This window comes from Sturnus vulgaris, chromosome 2 (genome assembly GCF_052056855.1).
Source record: "Sturnus vulgaris isolate bStuVul1 chromosome 2, bStuVul1.hap1, whole genome shotgun sequence".
Taxonomy (NCBI): Eukaryota; Metazoa; Chordata; class Aves; order Passeriformes; family Sturnidae; genus Sturnus; species Sturnus vulgaris.
This window is the reverse complement of record NC_142244.1, coordinates 26,421,099-26,448,466: the sequence shown is the minus strand read 5'-3', so window position 1 is coordinate 26,448,466 and position 27,368 is coordinate 26,421,099. Positions and strand designations below refer to the sequence as shown.

At 42.1% G+C, this 27,368-nt stretch overlaps 2 protein-coding genes across 8 annotated transcripts in view; one reads left to right on the top strand and one right to left on the bottom strand.

The window, feature by feature from the left end:
• Positions 1-7,799, top strand: part of B4GALT4 (beta-1,4-galactosyltransferase 4) — a 28,082-nt gene extending 20,283 nt beyond the window's left edge. For all 4 annotated transcript variants that reach the window (XM_088158985.1, XM_088158986.1, XM_088158984.1 and 1 more), the window contains 3 exons: positions 4,160-4,282; positions 6,620-6,724; positions 7,167-7,799. In XM_088158985.1, coding sequence (XP_088015111.1) covers positions 4,160-4,282; positions 6,620-6,724; positions 7,167-7,308 — 370 coding nt within the window. In that variant the 3' untranslated portion in view covers positions 7,309-7,799. The remainder of the gene's footprint in view (positions 1-4,159; positions 4,283-6,619; positions 6,725-7,166) is intronic.
• Positions 1,321-23,804, bottom strand: LOC106861702 (beta-1,4-galactosyltransferase 3-like). 4 transcript variants are annotated; one of them, XR_015801203.1, is made up of 7 exons: positions 23,214-23,804; positions 16,099-16,334; positions 13,723-13,913; positions 12,988-13,110; positions 10,268-10,372; positions 8,987-9,365; positions 1,321-7,593 (listed from the first exon to the last, which is right to left on the bottom strand). XR_015801203.1 is itself a non-coding variant. In XM_088158990.1 (7 exons), exons 2-7 carry the CDS (start codon positions 23,245-23,247, stop codon positions 9,224-9,226), a joined length of 831 nt encoding a protein of 276 aa, XP_088015116.1. In that variant the 5' UTR covers positions 23,248-23,341; positions 23,439-23,776; the 3' UTR covers positions 1,321-9,223. The 4 variants fall into 4 exon arrangements, 3 of the variants coding, with proteins under 3 accessions (XP_088015116.1, XP_014745763.1, XP_088015115.1); XM_088158990.1 differs by having other exon boundaries at positions 1,321-9,365; positions 23,214-23,341; positions 23,439-23,776; XM_014890277.2 differs by having other exon boundaries at positions 1,321-9,365.
• Between the last annotated feature and the right edge of the window lie 3,564 nt (positions 23,805-27,368).

Here is a 27,368-nt window from a genome sequence, read left to right as displayed (position 1 = left end):
TACCTCTCTGGAGTAGAGAACTCTATATAGACACCTCTGCAGTCAGCCCTGTGGTCACCTGCACAAATGATTATTGTCATTGTTCTGGTTTCTGGAGTTGAATTAAGGGGTGTTTCGAGAGGAAAGCAATGTGCCAGAGGTTGTGCAGAGACCTTCTGGAAAAGCTAGATACACATTTGCAGTTTCCTGATCCTGTGATTTGAGGATGTCATCTTACTATAACAGAACTTGTCACTTACTTCTGCTGTTGAAGAGGTATGTTTGATATTGAGAGCTCAGGTGTGGGAATTTGCCGAGGGATGGGGCTGCCCTTTAATTATTTGACTGAACAGTGTATAACACAGGATGATTCTGATTTTTAAATGAGTCCCCTAACTGCTCATTTGATACAAATAGTTCAAAGTGGAAAGTCAGGTTCAGTCCACCTCGGAGGGAAAAGGCTTCTGAGCCTGGTGAATTTAATGACTAAAAGTGTTTTCATTGAACTTGATTAGGAATGGGCTTTTCAGAAGCTGATCTCAAAGTACTTTGAAGTAAAGCTCTGCTTTACTTCTGCATTTCCTTCGTTAAATATATGAGAAAGAGGTGGGATGTGCCAATACTGATACAGAATAATATTTACTTTCCAGTCATTTAGTGAAAATTGGAACAAGTACATACGTGCTAGGCTTGTGACAGGCTTTTGGAGCACTTTCTCCAAAGTGTTCCACTGGAATGCTGGTGGCTTGAATTTGATAATTCACCTTGAATTTATAATTAATACCTTTTCTGTGTCACTGCCTGTGTTTACACATCCATGAAGTGGGGTCAATAATGCTCTGCTTCCAAGTCATGTCTTAAGGAATTCAGATTCTGAGCTCAGGAATGATACTTGAACTGAGCTGATACCACAGGTTGAAATCCCAGTTGGGTGACCTCAGTGTTTTGTTTCAGCTGAGGTGAGCATATTGAGACATGTTGCTCAGATGAGGTAGAGAAAACGGAACCCATCCATATTAACACAAAATGTCCTGGGCAGAAATGTGCATTGGTTTGTGTGTTTTCTGTGAATTTTTGTTTTGGTTTGGTTTTGGGCTGTTTTGGGGGGAGAGTTTTTGTTGGTTTTTTATTTTTTTGGTCAGTTTTTTTGGTTATGAGGTTCCTGAGGTTATTAGTTTCCTGATATTGGGTGGGGGGGATTTTTTTTCTTCCATGGGGCTGTATTCTACTGTGATGCAGTGTGCAGGAATCTCAGCAGCCATGTGCCTTTGGAGATCCAGTGCTGTCACTGTTTGCTATAGAGTTAGCAATGGGAAAAGAATGAAACACACAGCAACATGGTCTCCTTTCAAGATAGGAAAGGGACAAGTTTATTATAACACACATTCCTTATAAACACTAGATCGAAGGACCGAGGACAGAATCAAACTTATTGGTCCAAGGAAGACAACACCTCCAGTAAACAAGCTTTCACCAAAACACCATGTTCTCACACATCCCTCCTGTCACAAGACCAGATGTTAACATTGTTATTGACTCTGTTTTCCTTTGAGCAGCCTGAGAAAACTCAGACTGCTCCTTTCCCTGGCTGTCCAGAATGCCACACAGTGCCTTATCTTTAGCTACATAAACTGCAGCTCAGTTTTGGATTCTTTTAGACAGAAGACATACATTAAAGTTTTCAAGATAAGGTTGGGAAAACTCTTTTATTTTAATTAAGCTTTTTCCTTGAGACCAACACAACATCTCTTCCTCCTGACCATTCCTATTGTATGTATTCTTCAGTCCAATTTTAAAAATTCCAAAGGACCTGATGTTCTCTTGTCCTCAGGGAAGGGGTGGTTACATGGGTTGTTACAGAGATGCATTTTTGCAGTTGATGTCAGCTGGGAGCAAGCTATGCCTGGGGCCTGCCACTTCTGTACTGCCTGAGGAGGGTTGAGTGGGCAGCACTGTCCTGGTTACAGGATCACAGGATGGATGAGGTTGGAAGGGACCTCTGGGAATCATCCAGTCCAACCCCTCTGCCAAGGCAGGGTAACCTAGAGCAGGTGACACAGGTAGGTTTGGAATGTCTCCTGAGAGGGAGAGTCCACAACCTCCCTAGGCAGCCTGTTCCAGTGCTCTGCCACCCTTGATGGAAAGAAGTTCTTCCTCATCTTGAGGTGGAACTTTTTGTGTTTTAGTTAGTTTAGCCTTCTCTGATTTGACTGCTTGGATGAAGGTGTAGTAGTAGATAATGTTTATCTTAGGAAGGTTTTCAACACTGTCTCCCATAATGGCCCCACTGAAAAAGCGATGAAGTATGGACTGGTAAGTGGACAGTGAGATGGACTAAAACTGACAGAACTGTTGGGCTCAAAGGGTTCTGATCAGTAGAGCAAAGCCAGCTAGGGGCCAGTCACTAGTGGTTTACACCAGAATCTGATACTGGGGCTGGTGCTAGTTAAGAGTCTTCATCAGTAACTCGGAAGATGTGGCAGATGGCACCCTCAGCAGGTTTACAGAGGACAGAAATCTCACAGAGTTGGTTTATATGCAGGGCTGGAGAGTGTGGCCAGCAGGAATCTGAACAGAGAAGTTAAACAAAGGGAAACAGTGTCCTCCACCTGGAGAGAAGTAACTCTGTGTACCAGTAGCTGCTGGAGGCCAGCTGTCTGGAAAGCAGCTTTACCAGAAAGGACCTTGGGCTAGCAGTGTGCCCTTGTGACAAAGGCCAGTGGCATCATAGCGGGGAGTTACCAGCAGGTTGAGGGAGGCGATTGTTCCCTTCTACTCAGGACCATGGAAATGATACTTGGAGTACTGTGTCCAGTTCTGGGACATCCTGCAGCAAGTCCAGAAGAGAGCCTGAGAAGATGATTAAGGGATTGCAGAATCTGACATGTGAGGGAGGCTGAGGGTGCTGGGACTGTCTAGCAGAGAGAAGGCAGAGGGGGATCTTGGAAATGTGTGTACATTCCTGATGGAAGGGAGTAGACTGTGGAGCCAGACCCTTCTCAGTGAAAGCCAAGAGGTAATGGGCACAAACTGAAATACAAGAAATTCCACTTAAACATATGAAAAAGCCTTTTTTTACTGTGAGGATGGTCAAATACTGGCTTCCCAGAGAAATTGCAGAGTCTCCATCCTTGGAGATGCTCAGAATCTGACTGAACATGTTCCTCAGCAAATTGATCTAGCAGACCCTGCTCTGAGCAGAGGGGTTGAAATACGTCATTTTCAGGCGTCCCTTTGACATTCATAATTCCTCTCTGATGCTGTGAGCAAAAATCAGCCAGGAAAAATAGTCTTGAGGGAGGTTGTGTTGAGGTTCTTGCGTTGGTTTATTTTCTCCTTTGGTGTTTTTAAAATTATATTCATGGTAAACCATAAATAATAAGCATTTTCTGGCATGTCAAATACCATAATGAGTACTTTCTAGCCCTGACAATTTGTTCATCTGTTTAGATTCATATACATGTACAAATGCAATCCGCAGCCATGTGCCCATCACCTCTGAATGGGCTGGGGCAAGGTAGTAGAGGCTGAGTTGTTATGTTACCTTAAGGGCCGAGACAGAGGAGGGCTTAATAAAAAGCAATTAGCAGAATGGCCTAAGAAGATAAATAATTATATGTAAAGATCTTTTAAAAGTAGATTCATTTTTCAGGATGAGGAAGGAAAAAACTTAGAAATTAATCTCCTTTAGAGCTGAGCTCCATTACACTGGGTTACTAAGTAACTTGCACTGTACCTTACCCTGGAATTGTTATTGCAATATCCAGTATCACATGCCCCCTTGCTGTGAACTGATTTCTTTCCAAGTTTTTCAGCTCTAAGATAATCAATGGCTTGTTGTTGTTATTGCAGAGCTTCCACTACATTAGTCTTTAGCTTTGTTGCTTTTCTATACCTCAGAGTCCCTGAAATGAAGTAACTGTTTGGCTGGCAAGGGGAATTGTGTAAAGAGAGAGAAGCTTCTGAATAAGATGCTGTTCTCTCAGTTGGAGAGGTTATTTTTTCTGGCCAAAAGCAATTCACTATCTTTTTGTGAAAAGAGGAAGAGAACAGGACCAGCTTTTAAGGATTTGTGCACCCTTAACTCTGTGAAAAACAAATCTATATCTGGGTATCAGGGTGATGTTTTCATTGTTGACAGAATTTGACTTAATTTTTCATTCTCTTCTTGTATGTCTAGGTTACGGTACCAGGGATACTTTGGAGGTGTAACTGCTCTTACAAGAGATCAGTTTTCCAAAGTGAATGGATTCTCTAACAACTACTGGGGTTGGGGTGGAGAAGATGATGACCTTCGAATCAGGTAAACAATGAGGAATTAGTTTTAAGAAAAAAAATTAAATTGGCCCAGCTTCATACTAAGCCTCCAAGAGCATAATATCCCAGGGGCCTTCATTCAAAACAGCATTAAACAGTATTGCAGTGGAGTTATGAAGTGCAAGATGCAGATCTGTGAGCAGTTTCCTATTTGCAAGAGTTAGGTATGTCTGATGCCTAATCCTCTTCCTCACAGCACTGTTGGCTGGGTGTGGGTTAAGATATTTGGTTGGTTTGGTTTTGTCTCAGACACACATTTGTATTCTCGCTTGGAAATTGGTTTTAATTGAAGTCTGGAGTGTAGTTTGATAGAGACACACAAATGTATTGAGTTTCCAGTGCTTTGCTAGAATGTGGAAGTATTTTGGTGGGACTGGGTGTTTTGCATTCCTTGACTACTGGATTTGCTCCCAAGTAGGGCTTAGATTGTATTTGTGTGGTGTTGATTATAGTGAAGATAGCAAATAACTTGAATTTTAGAAAGGCTGCATATATATTCATATGCCCTTTGCTCTTTTGAAAACTCATTTTGTAGATGTGCCTGTTGGCTGGAGAGGCTTGGTGGGACAAAGAAATCAACCAAACTTTTATGTTGATCTTTTACCCTTTGCCTAGGACTAAATCTCTAATCCTGCACTGCTATTAGTAAATGCAGAAAAAGCCACAAGCAAACAGCAGATAAGAACCCACAACTCCACAAGCTCTGCTGGCAGAGCCTATCAGTTTGTAAATTGATTTGTCATTTTTAAGTTATCCTTTTCAACTGCTTAAATATGCAAACATTTTGGGGACATAAAATTTATATCCGTAGTGATATTATATAAATATACAGGGGATTAAGTGTGTTAAAAGTTAGGAACTTCCAAATGAAAGTTTCTGTGTCAGTTCAGCAGATTGGTCAGCTCTATCTCAAGAAATCTGAAAGGTCTGCTGGAGGTATGGATTTCTGTCCCTTAACCACGACTATTTTTTCCTTCTTCCTCCTGCCTAGACACACCAACTTCTCTGTGACCACCTGGGAGCTGACTTTTATTGTTTAGGGGGTGGCTTGGTGTTTTTTTATTCCCTACCTTCCCATGGGTGATAGTTCTTTCAGATGTTCCTCTGGGCAGCAGAGAAGCAGCAGGATTTACTGAGGGTCTCTATGATGTTTGCAAGGGGTGTTGGAAACAAGTGAAGTTTTTGTGTGGCACTTTGTAACTTTGCAGCTCTTGAGGTCATGGTGGGGAAACCAAGTCATGACCCAGTGTATGCTCTGCAACTGGACTTGGCTTGTGCCTTTCCTCTTGGCTGGGCTGGTGACAGAGTTTGCAGGGGTAGGTAATGGCAAGGTTGTTGTCTGGTGGGTTGTTGTGCAGAGATCTCTGGAGCCTTCCTGAGGGAAGTCAGCAGATGGCAGCATCCCCTTGCCCTCAGAATTCAGGGCCGCGGACTCTCACATTCTACTGTTCTGCCTCTGGAACAAATGTGATGGTCTCTTTTGGGCCTCATCACAAGGCGTGTATCACAAACAGATTCTTCAGATCATTTGTTGTAGTTGTTTGATAATTTACTGTTACAAAGTCATAGAAATCTGTAAGGAGCTCAGTTTTTTCAAATCTTGGTTTCCTGTTTTTATTTCAGCTGATGAGTGACTAGCAAAGAGGTGGACTATTCCTTAATTTCCTTGTCCTAAAGTTTCTTTCTCTCTGCTGCCAGGGCAAAGTTGTGCTCCACAGATATGTGTAAGGTCAAAAGCTCCAACTAAGTGCCTGATGTCAGACATTTAAATCTGTGCATAGGGCTCAGTGCTTCTGGCACTGTTCTCAGAAATTTTCTTCATGTGAACAAATAAAAGTTTTGCAGCTGTCTGCCAGCTATTAAAAAAGAAAACAAGCTTTAAATTTTTTAAAAAAAATTTCTAAGTGGAGGACTATCAAGTATAGGGGGTTTATTGCCGGGGTTGAGATAAACTTGTTGCAGAACACGTAGAGACTTGCTACAGGGCAGTAAAGAGTAGTCCAGTCAATACTGATATAAAAGTACTCCGTTGTATAATGTGTGCTTAAACCTCTACATCTCTACTGTAGTAGCTACCTGCTTCTGTTCAAAAGAAAGGTGTATATGCCACCTTCCCCAGACTTGTTCTCCAGGAATGCAACTCTGAGCTTCATTTCTCTGGCAAAATGGGTTGTGGAAGATATGCAGTTGAGCTTTCACAACTCCTCTATATTTGCTTTCACAACATCTACAAGAGATGAAATCTTCAATTGTTTTTTTTTTTCATTAACGCCTGGTTTATAGGTGTTGTTTTCCTCACAACACTTCTCATTGCTTCTTGCAGGGTTGAGATGCAGAAGATGAAAGTGGTGAGGCCACCTGCTGATGTGGCCAGGTACACGATGATCTCCCACAACCGTGACCACGGTAACGAGGAGAATCGAGAGAGGTAGGTCAAGAACAGGTTTCTACCTTGCATTGTCTTGATCTGTGGCTGGGCCAGGCACCTGGGAGACAAATTCTTTGTTCTAGGCCGAGTAGGCTTTTTGTGGTATCCAGAGGCTCTGGGGAACACCTCTGTGACAACACTGTTCACAGCTGGCAGCTGTTTTTCCTACATGAGATCTTCCTATAAATGACTAGGTTGTGTTCCCAAAAAACTTCCAAAATTACACTTACATAGGTATGATTCAAGCATTATTTCAGACATTGAGCCAAAGGATTTTTCTCCCCATAGGTGATTGTGCTGAGAACAGGAAAAACGGGATTTTGAATTCCCAGTAGACAGAAAATGGCAGTAGCTTTGCTTTCAAATTTACTGCTGTTGGGAAAGAGCTCAAAACTCCTCTCCTGTGCATGTGAGTGAAAATTTCTCTCCTCTTTGCCCTCAGGATGAAGCTTCTCCGCCAGGTCTCTAGAACATGGAAGACAGATGGGCTGAATTCCTGTTCCTATAAACTGCTCTCTGTGGAACACAACCCGCTGTACATCAACATCACGGTGGACTTCAGTGCGCAGCCCAAGGTCTCATAGGGGCCAGCACTCGCCAGGTTATAGGAAACAGCAACAGCTCTCCTTTGTGGCTGCTGTCAGAGCAGATGACTTCCAGCACTTGCTTGGAAGAGTCTTTCAGTAGCACAGGAGAAAGTCAAGTGTTCCTTCACAGCATCTCATTGAGTGGTTGAGAGTTTCCTTTTGTGAGGAGTTATGGACTGACCCAAGGGACAGGTTCCCGTGTTCTTCTATGCACTTTTTGCTGGGACACTGGAAAAAGTGTCCTTGTTTAGGCTGGTCCAGTGAAGGACTTGAACCAAGTCCCTGAAAAAAAATTTGGTTTTGCAACTATTTCTGAAGTTATTTGTGGTCTTATTAAAAGCACAATAATTCTTCAAGAACTACAAACTTCATGAGGAAAAGTTAAGCAATTTTTCCTTAGGCTAGAAAAAATTATGTGTAAGGGAAGGGCAATAATGGTAATGGGTAAGGAGATGTTACAAATTTCTCAATAAATACAGTCCCCTGAACTCCAGAGTGTCTTGTCCTTCACATCAAAGTGTCCCCTGCTGAGGGACTGCTGACATCCTGTGGCAGTGATGAATCTCATCCTTCTGCAGCAGGATGCCTGTTATTCTCCAGGGATCAGGAAGGCAAGGCAGTGGCCAGCTGTGCTGGAGGGGGAGGAATTCCTCTGCACATACTTTAATGCTTTGGGCCACACTGTTAGCAGCGTGTGTATTTGTATACATACCCAGGCCATTATCATCTGTGAGTCTTGCTTCAGAAACAGGTGAAAGGCTGTGGATAACCAGCTGTTCTACTGTGCTGCTGGATTTGTGCAGAAGTCTTGATTAGAGCACTTGACTTACTGCATTGTATTTAACTGTCTTTACATGCTGATGTGAAGCCAGGCTAGAGAGAGTGTCTTTTAGGACATTATTCCAGTTGTGGAAAAGACTGTAACTAAATATTTGTAAGTGTAGTGGCATAGATGCAGCTTTTCAGTGAGGATGGAATTTTGGTATCTTCAAGTAACAAGCCAAAATACCCCGTGTCACACTCTCAAAATAACTGGACTTGGCAGGCAGTGCTACAGACTGAGTTGGCAGAGAAAGAAAGTTTACAGCAAGGGCAAGGCTTTGGGCAGACTGTGTCAGTCTCACAGTCAGGTAAGTACAAATGCATTCCTGCCAGGGTCAGAGCTCCACTGTTGACATGTTTGACTTAGAGGAAAAACTAGTATTTAATTTTTCAGAAGTATTTTATAGTGAAGACAGCTCAGCTTTGAATGATACTTAATGACTGCACAACAGCTGTAGATTAATTTCCCTGCTCTGAGCAGGAGATTAGACTAGGTGACAGCCTCAGGTCCCATTCATTCTTCATTACTTGCAGCTAAAATAAAATCATTTAAACAGTGGTGGTTCGGATCAGAAAAAAAAATAATCAGGGATTTAAATTCTGGTTTGTCTGGTTTCAGGGCAACTTTCTCTTTTATCACACTCTTACTCAGTATTCTGTAAAACTCTTAAGCCAAACACATAACTCCATTTATTTTACTCAAATGCACAAAAGGTATTTATAGAACTGTAACTGGCTTCAACACCTTCTCAAAATCTAACATGTCAGAGGCCAATCCGACAGAATGGCCAGCATTCCAGAGCTATCCAGCTACAAAGGACAAAAAGGTTCCAGAAAACTTGGATCAGCTTACTGTCACAGAGAGATGGCTCAGGAGTCAGTTTTACAGCAACTTGGACAACGTTTACAGTAAGCCACAGACTGTTGAGTGACTGTCATACCCTGTTCCTGGAGCCTCTTCTAAATCTGAAATAGTCTGAAGAAAAGTGAAAAGCAAAAGGGTTAATCTCAGGTGGGGCAGACTCCACAGGAAAGTGGGAGGTACTGAATGCCTATGTGGCACCCAACCTCTGCTTTTATTTTCAGTCTCTTAAAAGAATGGGGGAACATATCCAATGTCCACAGTGATCTTGGTATAAAGAGGATGCTTAGTCCTGGAAAGGAGCCTGAACTGTAATGTATTCATTCCATCAGTTTTCCATGTTTTTCTGGTGTTGTGTTGGGAAGGAGGCCTGAGGGAGGAAGAATATCTGCAATTAGGAGAAATAAGGTAACATTTGCAGCTGAAGCTGCAGAAGAGTCTTCCAGAGGGAAGAAAAGCCCTGAGACAGTTCTTCACACAATAGAGACTGAACAGATTAGAGTATTCCAAACAAGGAGGACAACTCAGACTGGACCCTGATCAGAGAGGAGACCAGCGAGGTGTCACCTACTGTCTCCAAAAGCCAAGAAGCTGTCAGCAGCTTAGAGAGACTAGGGAGTGCAACGCAAAAGTTTGCAGCCACAGTGTGCATAGGCTGCTCTATGTAGGTTTTGACAGGGTTGTTATGGAAACCTGAGTTTTGAGATGATAAAGAGAAATCTGCACTGTTGGTATGAGAAGTTGCCACCACACTTGACCCAACACCCTCTTCCAGCTCTTCTATATGAAACAGTTTTTGATAAAGTCTCTCATAGTACCTTTCTCGTGTCTTCAAAGTGGAATATTGTTTTCCACTATTTTAATGGCACATTGTAACTCCACACAGACTGAACAGCAAGCTTTTAATATTGGGAACTTGTAACTCAGGGGCTCTTCAAACTGAAATTTCCCTATTTACAAGACAGACATTATTTTTTTCTTTAAGTTTTACTTCCTGTATAATTTTATGTTTAAATCTGATGTGTTAGCTTCCTAGCTGGCATGTATCCTTCACAATAGGAAGAAAAGATAGGGAACTAGAAAAAACCCTTCAAATGTGAAAACAGGAGCAGAATGATTCAGTTGAAACAGACTGGGGCCTGCTTTTAAATAGCCTTCCTAAAGCAGAAAAAGCAGCAGTGACATGAGGCCTATGGAGCTTGTACTGGGGAAGATGACAGCAACAGCCAACCTGCTACAAGGCCCCAGAGCAGCCCCCAGCCCCCCAGGTACCTCCTCCAAGGCTTTTGGGTCTCTGTCTCTTCATTGTAGTCTATCACTCGGTAGCGTCCAAGGTGAGGTGATGTCCGGACTATTTTCATTCCTGCTAAGTGAATCCTTTAAAACACCATAGAAAAGTGTTTGCTTAGGCATAGAGATGCCACTTCCAGGCTTATAGTCAGAGATGATTTTCAGTGCTAATGCAATAAAAACAAAGTGCAGAAGCAGCACAGGACCACATGATCTTCTCTAGTGGGCTCTAGGCCAGGCTTGGGCTAGAAAGCTCCCAGCTGCAGTGCATTTTGACAGGGCACAAGGGGATTAGAGCAAGCAGAGAATGAGCTACAACATACAGAGCATTCAAGAGCAGTTCCTAAGTGCAGAGCTTTTGCTGCCTAGTGGTCCATCACCTAAACTTTAAGAAAAAAAAAAAAAGACCTTGCAGTTTCTGAAAGGAAGCCAGTCCTGAGTTTCAAAATCGAATTAAGCTTCTCTGTTCTCTGAGAAGTGCCATTCATTCAGATGGCCTAATTAGACTGGTTCATAAAGATTAGGGATAAATACAGGCACTAGACAAACATATGTAAGCTCAGCAGCAGGACAGTTAGATAAGAGGAACTGAAGGCTCAGAATTCCAGAACAGAGCTTCTAAACCCAGCATTTTGGGTGACTTTCAAGTAACCCACAGCCCACTGCCACTAGCACCTATGTTACTTTGCCAATAAAAGTGCTAGGGCTACCAAACTCCTGTTACCACAGGACAGCCCTTAGGCAGAGAAAACTCCTGTGAATGTAAGAATGAATGTTTGCTCAGTTGAGGTTATCTAACTGGCATGTTTGCAGCATTTGACTGTGTTCTATTGGGATCGGATATAGCAGGAATGTTATAAAGCTGAAAGGCTACAGAACTGAATATATTTGTTAGGCTAGAGCCATCAGATGATTGTAACACTTCACTGACAGTGTTACAGTTCTATAATTTCAGATGGAGTTTTACGCAAAGTGTCTTGTTTTCTGAATATAAGCTTATGGCACATTCAATCATAAAGAGACAAAAAAGCAAGAACACTAAACCAGCTTTGCTACTATAGTTTTTTGCTTTGCAATTAAGACTAAAACGGAACTGTTAATACATTCATTTACAGTTAAGAAGAGCCCAGCAGACTTTCCTGTAGTTGAAAATTTTAACACGAGTGGCTCCAATTAGAATAGTGTTTTCTTCTAATAAAAGGCAGATCCTGGTATTTGCTACAACTTGTGTTATAGAGTACTGCAGTCTGCCAACTATAAGTAACAGCTGGCAATTTTTTTTCATTAACTCTGCATTTAATAAGCAGAAAAAAAATCTTTGCACAGAATTAAAAAAAATTGGACATTGAAATGTCAAAAAATTAATTGATTTTTTTGCTACATGGTAAAAAGTGCTTGAGCATCTCCTAAAATCCAGATCCCAGCTGATCATTGAAGAATAGCCAGTTCATTCCTAACTTCTGCAGGTTGAGACTTCAGAATGTGAATAAATCATTAACAGGCATTGTCAATGGCCTCCGTGTATCTCTGGGCCAAAACACTGCTAATCATTAGTGTAAGTTTTCTCTGAAAACATAGGCTCTAATTCCCTTCGAGAAAGGGCTATTCTGGGAGATATAAAATTCACTTGCCCTCCAGCAGTATCTTCAAAGGAGTGCGCTCCTATGCATAACTGGCACGACTCTACCCTGGGTACCAAAAACCAGATTAGATGCCTAAGTTATACTAAGAACAGCTGAACAGACCCAGCATTGTAGTACTTGATGTAAAGATCTATTTTCCTGGCATTCTATTCCTTCATAAATGCCGACTTTCTAAACAACCACGCAACCTTTTAGTTGGCTTTCTCTGAAAGGCAAAGAAGGTATTCTGTATTAGAAAATCTGGCTTTCAAGATGAATACTGCTTTGAAAAAAACTCGTGTAACTTGTCACATTATGCAAGACAAAAATAGCAAAGGCTTCCATGGTCAGTTTAGTTTTATAAACTCTCCATGAGCCTGCCTCAGTGCTGGATCATAAAGATGCACAGTGCAATTCCAAAGCTGAATACAGGAGGTGAATACAGGAGCTGCAACCACGATTCTGTACTTGAAGAATTTGCATTAGACAAAGCACCTGGAACTAAACTCATCTATAGAATGCTGCTGCCATGGCAACCAAAGTACAAGAAAAACCATCAACTCTTGATGTCACTGACACACTGGTACACAGGCTCCTCCATCACCCAGCACTGCAGACAAAAGACAGAATTCCTTGTGTTCCTTAATGACAAGTATCAGTGATTAGGTAACACTTGGAGCAACCTAAATGCACTTAACTAATTCTCAGACAGCTGGGAATTTAAGTACCTTCTTATTCGTCAAGCTTGCAGATTCCTTTCCTCTCTTGGGGCTGTCAATATCAGTGGAGGCACTTGTTAACTGCAAGTGTTTGTAACGCCTTGTACTGAAAGCAAAAGAATGTGAAAGAACATTCTGCTCCTCAGAAATGAGAAAGCTTTGCTTTCCTAGCACACAGTGATTGGATTCATAGGTTCTGAGCATCTTCTGACATTAAGCATTCCCAATACCAAGAGCATTTGGGATTATAATGATATTGCAAGCACTTTAAGGAACAATGACTTTGGTTCCTTTCCTAGGGTGCTGCTATGCTTCACTTGCCAGCTTAGATGCATTTCAAGCCTCTCCTGTGCATTGGTACCTTGTAGCAATGTCATCATTTTCACCACCATCACCCCAGTACGTGTTGGGAAACCCATTCATCTTCATGTAATGTTCTGGAGTCAGAGCAGAGACGCCTCCAAAAAAGGAATTGTATGGCAGACTAAAAGAGAAAACAAACAGGCAAACAAACACCACCCTCCAAAAAAACCCATTCAACAAAAACCAGTTCACTATTGAAGACTAATGCCTGTCCTCCACAACTAGCAGTGTGATCCAAGTCATGCATATATTAATTGCATTCTTGCAGGCACTGTATGACAATGCCAAGCCCCGAAGCAGTAAACCCACTGTAATTCCCATCATGTTACATTCCCCTCGTTGTTTTCCACCACCTTGCCCCAAAACTGACCAAAGTAAAGCTGGTTTCAAAATTCATATCTTGGATCAGTTTAAAGTACCTATATCCTGTCACATCATATTCCACATGATCTGACAATCCCACCCTATACTTTTTTTCTTGAAGAAGAGTCAAGTAGAAACCTGCCGGTCATTTGCCAAGCTGAGCTAACTGTGGAACAGGGAACTATAAGCAAGGAAACATTCAAGTTTGCATGCTTGGGTCAAAAATATCCTTTTCTAGGAAGTCACTACAGCAAAACTAACACACAGAAAACCTCATAAAGGTTGTGTCTTTCACTGTTCCCACCTATACTTTCTAACAGAAAGTGAAACAACAGGAATATATCCACAGAAAGCAAATGGAGGCACTTACGTGTACTGAAACTTATCCATGGCACTGGCCATGTGCTTGGGATAATATTCATCACAAATGTAGAGGTTATAATCATTCTCAGGCACCAGGTCAATATCATGCAGGACAAGGCAGTCCCACTCTTCATCCTTCATGGCTTCCCGGACACCAACATTAAGCAGCTTTGCTCGGTTAAACGAGCCAGTCCCCACCTGGAAAAGAAAACCTACATTTCTTCACTAAAATAACAAAAATTGTAACTCAGATAAAATTTGTTTCAGACAAAAAAACCTTATTCAATTGAATGAATCAATACTGGCTGCAAATTCCATGCTCCCAGCTTTGAAAATGTTATAAATTACTCACCACAATCAGGTAGGTCAATCAATAAGGCAATTTATTAGTTCGTTGATAAGAAACAGGCAAGCAGCGCTGGGGACATGGGGAGTCTGCGCTCTGCCAACACGTCCGTCCTACCCCTGGTCACCCCTTTTATAGGCAGTTTCTTGGTAGGCTGTGACATGCTGGGGTACAAGTCCGAGCAAACCCGAACACGTGGGCTAGCACTCAGGCAGCAGTGGCTACAAACCCCCACCAGGTCTGGACAAAGCTCGAACATGTTCTCAGGTTACACTCCTAACAAGCAGGTAACAGCAGTAGCAAGTCTGTTCATGTTCGCACAAGCCTGCATTCTCCTTGTACATAAAAAGTGGATACAATTAATAATTACAGTGGCAAAATAAAATTAAAAAATAATAATAAAAAAATACGTAAAACCAAAAAGCACAGCTAAGTGATTTGAACAAATATAATGAAATCATTATCTTTTCCTGTGTCTCATTTCCATGCCTTACTTTGAGTTCAGTATTCTTGTTTATATTGATCCCATGGTATATTTCCATAATGACACGAATCATTATGTACAATCTCACAAAAATGTAACCCATCCTCTTCACAACATTCTCAACAATTGTCAGCTTTGCTGTGTCAGGGGCTATGCACTGTTGGCACCTGAAGAAGGCAGACTTTCAAGAGACTCATAAGCCAATTCTCAGGTGCACATCTGCACAGCAACACTTTTGCCCTGACTACTGTTTAGTAAAAATTACAAATGAGAAAAAGATCTTGGTCAAACAAAAAAGCTTCTTTGCCCTCCCAATAAACTATTGGTTTTAATTGATGAATCAAAACTTGCTTACTTGCCATTCATCTTTTGCAACAACAGTCCATGTCAGGTTCAAAAGGCTGTTTCACCTGCACAGGCTGCCCCACAGCAGGGCCAAGCCACAAGTTTGTATTTGATACAGACTAAAAATATCCAGCTTCACTTCAGCATTTAGTCTCCAGGTTTTGCTCAGTAGTCACACTGACAAGCTACAGACAAACCACATGCAAATCTCAAAAAGAGGAAAACACAAGTTATCACTGTCCTGGCTTACAAAAGGAAAGTGCTAATGTGGGGTGTAACCAAACTCTGTATTCTACTTTCCTCGACTCATTTTTGGACAAACTCTTAATGATGGGTCGTTCGAAGCAGCTACCCAGTGCACAGCCACCCCTCAGGTTACACCTGGTTGTTAAATGAGATAAGGGGGAAAAAAAAGGCAGCCTGCCAAGGCAGGATAGTGTTTCTTCACACCAGTGACTCAGCTGTGGTAACTCCCTCCGGTGAAGCAGCAGTCCCATTCTAAAGGGTCTCTGCTAAGGGGCCATCATGAACTCAATGGCACCAGCAGAACAGCCGGCAGCAACAATCACCAAGGACTCCAAAAATATTCTGTCCCTTATAGGACTACATCACTCCATTGTGAAACTCCCTGCCCTGGGAGGTACCACCTGAACCTGACGAATATAATCTTAATTTGGGGGCTTGGCACACCACCACTGCTCGAGGGACTCAGAGGAGGACCAGATCTTCTACAGGACAACCGTTTTCGACACTACACCGATCACTTAATCAGACTGTAACTACCATCCTGACCAACACAGGGACAGGGTATACTCTGTCACTTTAATCCAGTGTTTCTGTATTAATGTATTTATTGTAATCTTTCTATGAAGTTGTAATTCCAACCTGAAATCTTTCTCAAGGTGATTGTGTGGGGGTTAATGTCTCCCTCTGGCTTACTTTCAAACCAGCACAACCACTTAGTGACAAATTTATACCCCCAGGGGAAAAAAAAACCAGACCCGATTAACAGCAGAATGATGATCTTGACAAGTTGTATGGTATTTCAATCATTAACAGGCATGGAGATGGGACAGCATATCTGACCTTCTCTAAACCCATGCATAAAATAGTATTTCCACATCAGAAGAGTCACATTTCTTGTTCAGAACCCGACCCTTAAGTGGTGTAGCTGAGCTTCTCAGCAGGCACATTTGATTTGGATTTACCTGCTGTATCAGGTAGATAGTGTAACTGAGCTGTTGGCGCTGCAGGAAAGGATGGATATAGTAGAGAAGATGACGAAGGTACTTCTCCTGATTCCTGTAGGCCACAAGGATGGCGGATTTGTAGCGGGCAAAGCAGTGAGGTGGCCTGTAGTGGCCACCAGACTGAACAAAACGATTTCTTTCCATGATTATCCTTTCACTAGGGAGCACCCTGAAGGTGATGGTTAATGGACCAACTGTAAGGAGAGACAGAAAAAAGTACAAGTAAGATCAGTGATGTTTCTCCACCTGTTTTCAGGCCTACCAGATCAGCTACTCATGTTTGCTCCTTCAGACAGCAGCCCCACCAAAGAAGAGTTAACAACACCCATGCAGATGTGGCTCCGTGATGAATTTCACTACTGCCTGCTGGCCACCTCTCCCTGCTCCACACCGAGTGGTGCCCAGCTCAGCACCAGGAGGACACACTGCCTGCCAGGCATCCTAAGTCCTGGCATGGCCAGCAAGTCCCACTGGGCTGCTGCACACCTCCTTCTCCCTGGGACTGGCTGCCTACTACAGTCTTGTGTTGCTTAGATGAGATCTTTGAATAAATGTATTAGCTGAAAGAAATAACGTTAAAATTATTCAAGATGAACAGACACATCTGTTTTTGCTACCCATTCAGAAAATTTCTCTAAGCCTCTTTCAAAACAGATTCAAGGACAAAGATGTGCAAGTGGATATTCAACAGGTAAGGAGAGAAACAGTTTAAAGCCTGGATGAATACAGTTGCTTTAGGAAATATCAGCTCTACCTTTAAAAGCATTTCAAGTTCAATTTGATGTTATAATCACATGCCACAATGGCTGAATGTGCTATATTATTTCATTTGATACACTGTGATAAGCAGGCAGTACTTCAAAATGTTGGGAGAAACAGATGACAGAACTGAGAAAGAAGAAAGATGTTATATTTTCAGGAACAGGCACAGGATAGCAAAAGAAACTGTAGATAATTGTTCCTCTGCTCAGCACTTCATTTTTAAATACAAAATATATTGGTTATGTTCAAGAGTTTTTGCCTAATTAAAAAAAAAATCTGCATTTTTACATGAATTCTTCAGATGGAAAAATACTGACAAGTTGTAAGTGAAAAAGAATCCATGTAAAGTGTCAATACCCATTTTAACACAAATCTCATTGTTACAATATGAATAAACAAATTCTACAATTGTCTAAATGCCTGTCCTCCTGGGTAGTGAAAAAAGCTTCCAGAAGTAGCAGAAGACTTGTAAGACACACAAATCAGTGTGTCTTAACGGTTTCCTACAACTGTGAACTTTTAAGAAAATAAAACACAGATGCAGAGCAAGATTAACATCAATGCTTAAATGAACTAGGGAAAAACTTTCACCCAAGTCATATTTAGAAGCTGGTAATTTCAAACTACAGTTCTATCAAAAAATTCTTTGCAGGCCATGCTACCAAAGGCAAAATGGTTTTTTGCACCAGAAGTCTGTAAGGCAAGTTTGGTGGTGGTGGCGTTTTTGTTGTATTTTTGTTTGTTTCTTTTGGTTTTGTTTGTTTTTAATAGCTATAAACAAGAATTTCTTTTTTTTTTCCAAGCTGAAAATTAATGCTATGGCTGTTTTCAGTATCTTGTAAATCAGACTCCCTCTTAAACCACTGAAATAAATTATTCTCTTAAAAACATTCTGATAATGAAGCCTGAGAGGGAGCAAATATTTAGGCCTGGTGTTTAGAAGCTTTCACTTGAGCAGAAGAAGGTACAGGTGTTTTTTAAGATTAAATGAGCAAGTGAGTCCAGAATATGCTTCTTCTAGTCCATCCTATATTCAAGTCTCTGCTACAATTCTAATAAAAACAAACAAACAAACAAACAATTGAGCTTGCCCACACCCACATCCTGTTTAACTCACACAGAAGGAAGCAACAACCCTCAACTGGTTTTGGGGGTCTGGATTTTTCTGGGTTTGGTTGGTTGGTTGGTTTTGGGTTGGTTGCAGATTTTAGAGCAGTAACAAGACTTAAGGACTAAACTTGCTGTAAAAATCAAAGTGCCCATTCTGAACCAAGGAACATTTTGCTACTGTGAGGTACACCTCACATTTCTGATGGGAAAACCTGTATTTGACAAATGTCTCCTTTCCTTCCTCAAGGAACACACAAATGGCATTTCCTGAAGGTTAGTATAAAGAGACACTGATCTCATTCCTAATGCTGTCAAAGACATCTGGTCTGAATCCCACTGCATGGGTTTTGTTCACTGGTTTCTGTTAGTTAGTTTGTTTTTTTAAAAAAAAGCCTGACTTTTGCTTGTCAGCAAGATTTTGCAATAGCTCACTCTTAAATATCACTTTTCAGTCCTTCTCCAACTATTTAAAATACAGAAGAATTTGATTTTCACTGCATTACCCACAGCAGGAAGGCAGAGTACATTGCCATATATCTGTACCCAAAACAGAAGGGTGATTCTTCAGAGAATCATTCTGTGGGCTATGAACCTAGGTCACATTTACACTGAAAATTTCATGTTATTTTCTACTTCTGTGCATGCAGTTTCCCTTTTCACCTTTAAGACTCCTGCATTTCAAAACCACGATGTTATCAACCTGTAGTCCATGTTGCTGTTTAGATTTTTGGACTCGCTAATTATCAGATCTTTCAACCTAGAGCACCATTAACCACTGATTTGATGACAAATGGAGCTTGCTAAAGAAGTATTATATATTATATTCATGGATTTCAACTATAGATCATTGATCTAAGGAAAATACAAGAAAAGGGAATTAATACTTTTTATTCTTCCACAAAGGAAGTATTTTGTTTTCTATGAAACAAATGCGACTCTGTATTGCAGAGTAAGATTCTGCAGCAATAATCTTTAAATTCCAGAAAAAAAATAAGATCTTAATTTGAATATGAAGGTACGAGTAAGATAATGTGAATAGCTTCACTCCTGCTCTCTCTTTCCATACCCAAGCATACCATTCAGGAGTGTAACATTTTCCAGGTTTTTCAAGATATCGTGTTCTCCCATGCTGGCTCCATACCTCAAATAAATCAGCTCAGAAACTCAATCTAGAACATGACAAGGGGAAAAAAAAAACAAAACAGTGTGACTTATAGCCCCAAAACCTCTAGCTGCACTACACTCCTTGGCTACAAGCTACATTCTGGCTCTCATGTCTCCCTGCCATCCAATTAACAAAAGGCTAATGCAATCTAATCCAATTAAATCCCGAACGTGAACAGAGTAGCTGCAGGCTGGACCAAAGATGAATAAAACTGCCAAAGCACAGCTTTGGAAAAGGAGGAAAAAAACCATCTTTACACATATTAGGAAGCACAGGATTCCTGCTGAGGCAGGGTATAGAATCAATACCCTGAAGTGTCCAAGCAATTTTTCCATGGCCTGGTTCCTAAGACGTTTCTGTGCCTGTACCATCACACAGAGAGTGTTTATGAATATGAAACTTCAGTCTATAGAGTTAGGTCTCACAATTCCTTGGCTGTGTTATCAGCTGGTGCCAGTGACAGCACACTCCCTGCTTGCTTCACTTTAAAGGCAACATATTTGCCTATCAGGGGATCTATTGACTTTGACCATACCTATCCCACCTTACAAAAGTAACTCCAGGACTTCTGAACTCCTTGCTATACATTTAGAGTTTGCAGCTGTAACTACCAAGTCCAATCAGAATAATCAGAACTTACACAAGATGAACAAAGAGGAACAGTAGCATGGGTAAATGCTGCACTCAGATACTGCAGCACCACACACTACATTAACAATCATATTTGTATAATTCTACCAGTGCTTGGGAAAAAAATTAAAAACCAGACCAACAGCTTTCATTTAAGCATCAGTTTCTAATGACAGAATACAAAGCTGCTTCAATGGCACCTGAAAATAAATCTCAGCATTTAGCACTGCCACCTTTTTATTTCTCTTTCAATCCAAGAGAAGAAATGCTGGCAGCATTAGAAAACGTAGCAGGAGCTATTTAACGAAACAGATGGTCCTGCTCATGAAAAGGTTATGATAGATGGGAGTGAAAGGCAGTAACTAGTACAAGAAGGGCTTGGAAAAAATCCTTCCATAGCATGAGCAAATTATAAACAGCAGAGTTACAGACAGAACTTTCAGCTGTTAAAGTCCTCGAGGGCCAAACCAACTTGTCCAGCACATACCATGCATGAAAGAAGGTACCTCTTTAGACCAAATCAGAAATAATAAAATAAAGCCAAGTCTTCTAGCACTAAACTTCTTCTTTGTGAGAGCAAAAGATGAACTGAAACAAGACATCTTGCATGCAATGTGAGAAAGTCAGATTTTGAATTTAAAAGCTACTTAGTTATGTTTAACAAAGTACAGCTCTGGCATATAAGCACTTCACTTTTTCTAAAAACAGAGGAGGAAGAAGCAGGCAACAGGTTATTTGTGTAGAAACTTTAACCTTTGAGGAAACTCGAGTAATTTATTCACAATATTAGTGAAGACACTGAATACCTGCAATGCATTTCAAGCTGTTGGTCACAAAACGTTCAGTGGACACCACTAGGTGCTTAAAAAGTGCCACTAGTTAGCAGGAGTCTAGTTCCTCTAAGGCAGAGATGATTAGCAATTACACTTTAATTCTTACTTCACAGCCCTGGAAGAACCAAGTTACTGCAGATTCAGGAGACAGGAAATAGATGTTCTGCAAGCTGATTTACATTCAAATAGTTATCTGAATAATCTACTACATATAGAAATAGAAAAAGTGCTGCACTTCATAAAAGCCTCGATGCAGAAACTATATAAGCCATTTGGCATCCTTCCAGGTACTTTAACACGCTTTAGAGCTGGCACAGTGACTTATTATCAGCTCTGAACTGGAGGCTGAGTCTTCAAGAATTGATTTGAAATCTCATTTAATAGAGTTTATGAAATTAATATTAAAAGGCATTGCTCTCTCCAATATAATGCTTCCAAGAAAAATCAGTCTCATGAGAGATGATGGCAACAACTATTCAAGACATTTATAAAGTATTTATATCTCAATTCATATCTGTCCATCACATACAAAACAAAGGACAACTCCCTCACAAAACAGCAAGCTTCTCAGTTAAGAAAAAAGCAAAACACCCAGAAGAGGCTGGCATGCAATGATAGAAGTAATAATTTACATCCTATATTTACAGAGAAATATCACTGAGTAAAAGTTAAGTTGTAGCAGAGACCTAATTTTTTTAAGCTGAATTTGTATCAGTGCTCCAAATTACTTGTATTTCACCTCAACAATGGTTCATATTCCCAACTCAGTATTTTCATACAGCAAAGCTTACACAATGACTTTGTGTCATGGTTAGCTTGTTTTTTCCTCCCAGCCAGCTTACTGTTTGTTTCTGTCTATGACTAACATTATGTTTCCATTTTAGCTCTGAAGTACTGCCTGCAAGATATCCCCTGATCTCAGCACTCTCAGTGAAGGGCAGAAGAGTTCTTAAAAAGATTTCCCAGCTCTAAGAGCACAGATCAGTGTAATTTTACTTTGCACCTGCCTCCTCCATACACATCACTACTTTTACTTATCTGATGGTATGCAGGCAAGCTGTAGAATTTTTTGGTTCTTTTTTTTTTTTACTGTCTCATTTGACTCTTTAGGACAGAGGACTTTCATCAGTAGTGGAGACAAATTGGGTGCGGTCACGTTTCTGCTGTGTTTTTTCAAATCAAACAATTCAGCCTGAAACAAGGAATTGTAGCTTCCCAGAACTAATGGGCTGCAGTGCACTGAGGCCACGACACTGGCACCTGTGCAAAAAGGCTCTGTGCTATCAGGATTTCAGGATTTACTAGAGACATTTCTGAGGGAAAGGCTGAAACACATTCCCAAAGCCATCCTACAATTTCATCATACATACTGTGAGTATTTAATTTAATTGCAAGCAACAGGGGAAGGAAGAAAACGTCTCAAAAGAACAAGCATCCTTACAAAGACTGCAGACTGAGCAGGCTCATTCAAAGGGTCCCAGCAGAGTTCTCCAATCTAAGTAAGACGCTAATTAAGCACAGGCTTACCATAGAACTTCCACGTGGACCAAGGTCAACCATTTGCTCCTAACGGGCTCCATGTGCAGTGATCAGCTTTCCTACAACAGCAGGGCCACTACTGAGCAGCAGTCCAAGGCTAGGTGTATACAGTATTTAGACATGCAGAAACCTATACAGTATGGAAAAAACCTGACAAGAGTAACTTACTACACAGTACTCTAAAAAGGTGATGGCCCCAAACCAGCTACAGCTGGTGCATGCTGATAGAACTTAATCCATTCATGGCCGGCTGAGTCAAAGGCTTTCACTATCGCCTGAGCACCACAACTTTACTAGTAACATGCCTGCTCTTTAGATTTGACTTCGTACTGACTTAAAATTTCTCAACTGTTTTAGTAGTGCAACAGCTGGATGAATGCTGCTTCTAAGATCAGCTCTGGTTTGGTCCTACTGTGAATACAAACTAACCTGTGACCAGACTTTTAAGTCTAACAGAGAAGTTTCTAAGCCTAAAGGATGTGTAACAATCATAGACTAAAAGATCACCATGAAGAGCAAGGTGCCAAACTACATCCTCACACAACCTCCTTAAGCTGATTTAAAGTCAATTTAATCAATTTATATTGAACTACAAGCCTGATATAAGTCTAAGACAAAGAACCCAGGAGTTATGGTCAAAGTGAGAGGTCAATATTATGCAGTTTCTGAATCGTTGGGCCATTTTACGCAGGACTGCCAAGAAAAAAAACCAAACAAATTACTAACTTGGTATTATCACCACGCAGTTTTCACTCTTGCTCTAAAATCTTGACATCTATGTAACCAAACTCTTAATACTAGGAATTTGTAGGTCAGTAAAATACTTTTCCTCACATAAGCAATAAAAACAACACGAGTTGTTAACACGAGAAAATTTAGTCGTTGTAAGTACTTCAGCTCACCTGTTTCAAAGTACATCAGCACACCCGTTTCAAAATTTGACGAAGATACAACTTACATTTATGACACGTTCAGGGTTATGAAAGAAGTTCTTTCAAACCACCTTTCCATGGTGTTTGAAGGTTAATACCTACCCAGGATTGGGGACTGCGCTGAGCAGTACGGCATCGTGTCCTCATTGGGAGCCCGGGTGAACAAGCTGAGGTTTGTGTACACATCACGCGGCTTCGAGTAATCCACCACCCGAGGCGACTCCAAAAACCTGCGAAACACATTCGAAGGTCCACTTCGGTAGAGGATCAGGATAAATACTGCTTGGAAGACAAACACGAACAGCAGGAAACAATGATTTTCCATACGGGAGACGAACATAGTTTTTAGCCCATGCTCCAGGATCAGGGCGGTGAGAAGCTGAACTGCCTTCCACGGGCTGTCTTTCCACGTTTTGGGCTACATCGCTGTGCAGACCTTCTTCTTTTTCTCCTCCTCCTCTCCCTCCTTCTCCTCCAAATTTCTAAAGCGGCAGCGTGCTCCCCTAGCTGAGCTTCATCAGGACGCCGAGAGCCAGACGTCCTCTTCTCGGTGCCAGCTGTGCCAGACCGGCTGGAGGAAGGAACGAGCTGTCCAGAGCTACCCCGCTCAGCGCTCCGGGACAGCGGCACAGGCTCGCTGTGGCACAGGCGCAGCATCCGCCCTCCCTCGCCCGGCTTCCGGCGAGACTACAGCTCCCAGAATGCAGGGCGGGCCCCGGCCGGGCCGTGCTGCCGCGCGGCATGCTGGGAGATGTAGTCCTTGCTCCTCCTCCCTCAGCGGCCGCCGCTGTGGGCGTCGAGGGAGAAGGATGAGGTGGCTGCTGGACTGCGCCCCGTGTCATCTCCACCCGACTGCTGTCTCACTTTAAATTGGTTATTAAACTGACGGAGAGATGAATGGAAATATAGACATTGCAATGGACTGCCCAGGGAGGTGGTGGAGTCTCCATCCCCGGAGGTGTGTAAGGAAAGACTGGATGTGGCACTCAGTGCCATGGGCTACTTGCCATGGCAGTGTTCGGTCATAGGTTGGACTCGATAATCTCAGAGGTCTTTTCCAAACTGATGGACTATGAGATTCTGTGGAATGGATACACCTCAGCCAGTGTCTAAAGGGACCACAGCAGCCTGGCCACTGAGAGGCCTCTTTCCACAGCCATGCTGCCCCCAAAAAATTCAGCTTTTATGCCCCTCTGTGGCTGATTTTGTAAAGAGATGGGGCTTAGATTGTGTTGTCAATCATCTGTCTGCTCTCATGTGCTCACTTTTGCTTAAATGCAGGAGAGAAGAAGACATTTTACAGATACTAAATTCCTACGTGGCTTCAAAGAAGAGTTGGCATCAGCCATATTTACACTGGGGAGAGAGTTAAGAGGAAATCTGTACCTATGAGAGGGAGCAGGCTCCCTGAGCTCAGCATCCTGCTCCAAGGCATAGCCCCTGGCCAGGCAGCCAGCCCATGTGTGCTGGCCCAGACCAGCCACAGCACTGAGCAGGCTGCCCAGACGGACTGTGAGTCTCTTTCCCTGGAGATATTCAAAAGCTGTCTGAACACAGTCCTGAGGAACATGCTGTAGGGGACCCTGCTTGAGTAGGAGCAGATGATCGCCAGTGGTCCCTTGCAGTCTTATCTGTGAGGTGATTCATGAAGCATGTGCTGCTGCTTGTCTTCCAAATGGGATGGCATGGGAAGAAGATAGCAGGAGAGTGATATCACTTTTATGAGGAGTTGGGAGTACTCTTGCTTCAGAGTTGGACTGAGATGTATGGGACGCATCTATGGGAAACTTAATCTCAGTCATTCTCCTGCACTGAACAACCCATTAAAATCCAATTAAAGTGGATTGCTTAAGACCTGGATGCAAATTGTCATCATTTTACATTTAATTTTAACTTAAGTGGATTTTTAAATAAAAAATGTAGAGAACATTTTTTTCCCCCTGGGCAAAGTCTTGTTTTACTGAAATCCACACGATGCTGCTGCCACAAAGGTTGCTTTTTTTGTGCACCACAATGACATTCTCCTTGTGCCATTCCCTCTACAATCACAGCAAACCCACTCTGCTTGCCTTCTCTTCCATAAACCAAGCAACACTCACTGTTCTGCTGATCGCTCCAGCAAGTACAATGCCAAGGACAGGGAAGAATTAATCTCTGCATCAGCTGTGAAACAAAGAAAGGAATCAAGATTTTCATGGTATGACCTGGGGCTGCAGGCAATTGTACAGGGCCAGCAGTGCTTTATGTTTTCTCTTGCAATCCCTCCTTGGGTCACAGTAGGAAATCTCAATGTAGGAAGAATTTGGACAAAGCATGCCTGCCTCCCTCTGTCTTGGAGAATAGAGCAGCTTGACCCATTAGAGCTGCCTCACATCAGTGGCTCTGCTATCAGTCAGGGCTTGGCTGTAAAAATGGCCACCCTGTGCCAGTTCTTGGGTAGAAGCAGGTCAGATGGAAACAGCCTACCCCTGTATTTTCACCTGTGTGTATATTTGTTCTCCAGTCTGGAAGACTAAATACAGCTAGGCAGATCAGCTGTTTGCAGAGGAGCCAGCCAACACGTGTTTCTGTGCGGGCTCGGAGAGCTGAATCTTGAATATCTCCCTCAGGAACCTTCCAAACCAACTACAGTTCCTCTCCTTCCCCTTCGATCATCAGCGCTGATATGAGTAGATCAGAAACCCAACCATGAGCCTTTTCCTCACCAGCAATCAAGCAAGCTGGGACAGGAGAGCAAAGTACAGGTCAGAACTTCCTGGTGCCAGCAGGTCTGAGCCTTTTCAAAGTCACAGTACTCCTGTTTTAAACAGCTGTGGAAATTAGGATGTGTTTTGAATTAAAAATGAATTGGATTGCTTAAATGAAAAAAAAAAAAAAGTAACTGTCTCCACTGAAGCGTGGAAGGGAGGTGGCAGGCATTTTAGCAACCTTTACGCAGAGATTTATTGAGGGCAGTGATGGAGGAAAACAATGTGAGACTGGATCTGTAAGAACCAGGCACCGGGCTGGCTTCACAGTCAAAGGTCTGCCTTTCTGAATTTCACACAGCTCCCTGGGAAATTAAATTGAACACATTAAAAAAAAAACCAAAACCAAACCAAACCAAACCCAACTAAACAAAAAACAACAACAACAACAACAACAAGAAAAAACCCACCAAAAACCAAACCAAACACCATCTTCAACAGAGCTTGAAATTAAGTTTGTGCGAGAGCCTCTGGATTGTCCCAAGGGAGGGGACTTTCCCTCCCTCCAACTGCAGTTTCACCTCCAATCGGCCTGAACATGATGAGAGACTGAGACAAGTGCCTCACTCTGTTTGGTAAGATTCATTCTTCCTTGATCTTTTTCTCTCCCTTTCTCCTCCATGCCCTGTCTTCTGCGGGCTGAACTGGATCCCTGTTGAAAGCGCAGCAAAGTGACTTTAGGAGGCTCTGCCTTGAAAATGCAGGGCCTGAGTAAGGGAGGATCAGCTGGTGTAACAGAGTGGTTGATACCAGGCTGGGCGCTCATACAGTGCTCTCTCAACCCCCAGGGTTTCCATTAAGTCAAGAGGAAGGTAGCATTACTCCTACAGATGGATGCTTTTCAGCCAAACAGAGCTGTCCCTCATTTTTAGGGAGTGAGGTTGTTTTAAATAATGACACTGTGTTTTCTAGTGAAGTGGATGTTTCAAATACTTTGGCCAAGCAGTTCTTTCTCAGCCTTTTGCAGGATCTTGATTTGTAAACTTCACATTGTTTTTCTAGCAACACCTTTGTGAATGTGATTTTTTTATTACACAGGTATGAATTTGGCTTGTTCTCTGATATACTAAATTTTCAGCAAGGCTTCCTCAGAAGAGTTTTAAAACTGCTTCAATGTTTCTGAGAGGTGGATGCCCTGCTGTTAAAAAACCTGGATAGCTGATGTCATGTACCTTGGACCAGTGATAGAGTAAATTAATGAGTGCTTCAGAAACAGGACCTGGATATCCAAGCTTCTTCCAGGCTTGTGGAATAGCCAACAGTGGGCTCCTGTCAAACTGACATTTCGCTAATACAGCTTGCAGCACCCTTCCCCTTGGGATGGAGAACTGACTGCCTGGCCTATATTTTGACCACCACTCACTTCTGAGTCATGGTCAGAGCCTTTAGAGAGCAATCTCAGTAGGGATGGGCAACATACCCAAAATGAGTGCTAGAGGTCATGAGAGACCATGGAGTCTAGGCAATATTCTCCTATCTCCTATTTCCTTTATCTCCATAATGCAGACAC

Excerpts from the sequence above, each read along its gene's own strand:
- LOC106861702 (XM_014890277.2), bottom strand. The coding sequence starts at position 23,451 with ATGTTCGTCTCCCGTATGGAAAATCATTGTTTCCTGCTGTTCGTGTTT. Across the intron at positions 10,373-12,987 it reads AATGATGACATTGCTACAAG|GATTCACTTAGCAGGAATGA; the intron begins GTACCAATGCAC and ends GGTGTTTTAAAG. Across the intron at positions 9,366-10,267 it reads ACCCAAAAGCCTTGGAGGAG|GCCTCCTTCCCAACACAACA; the intron begins GTACCTGGGGGG and ends TTCCTCCCTCAG.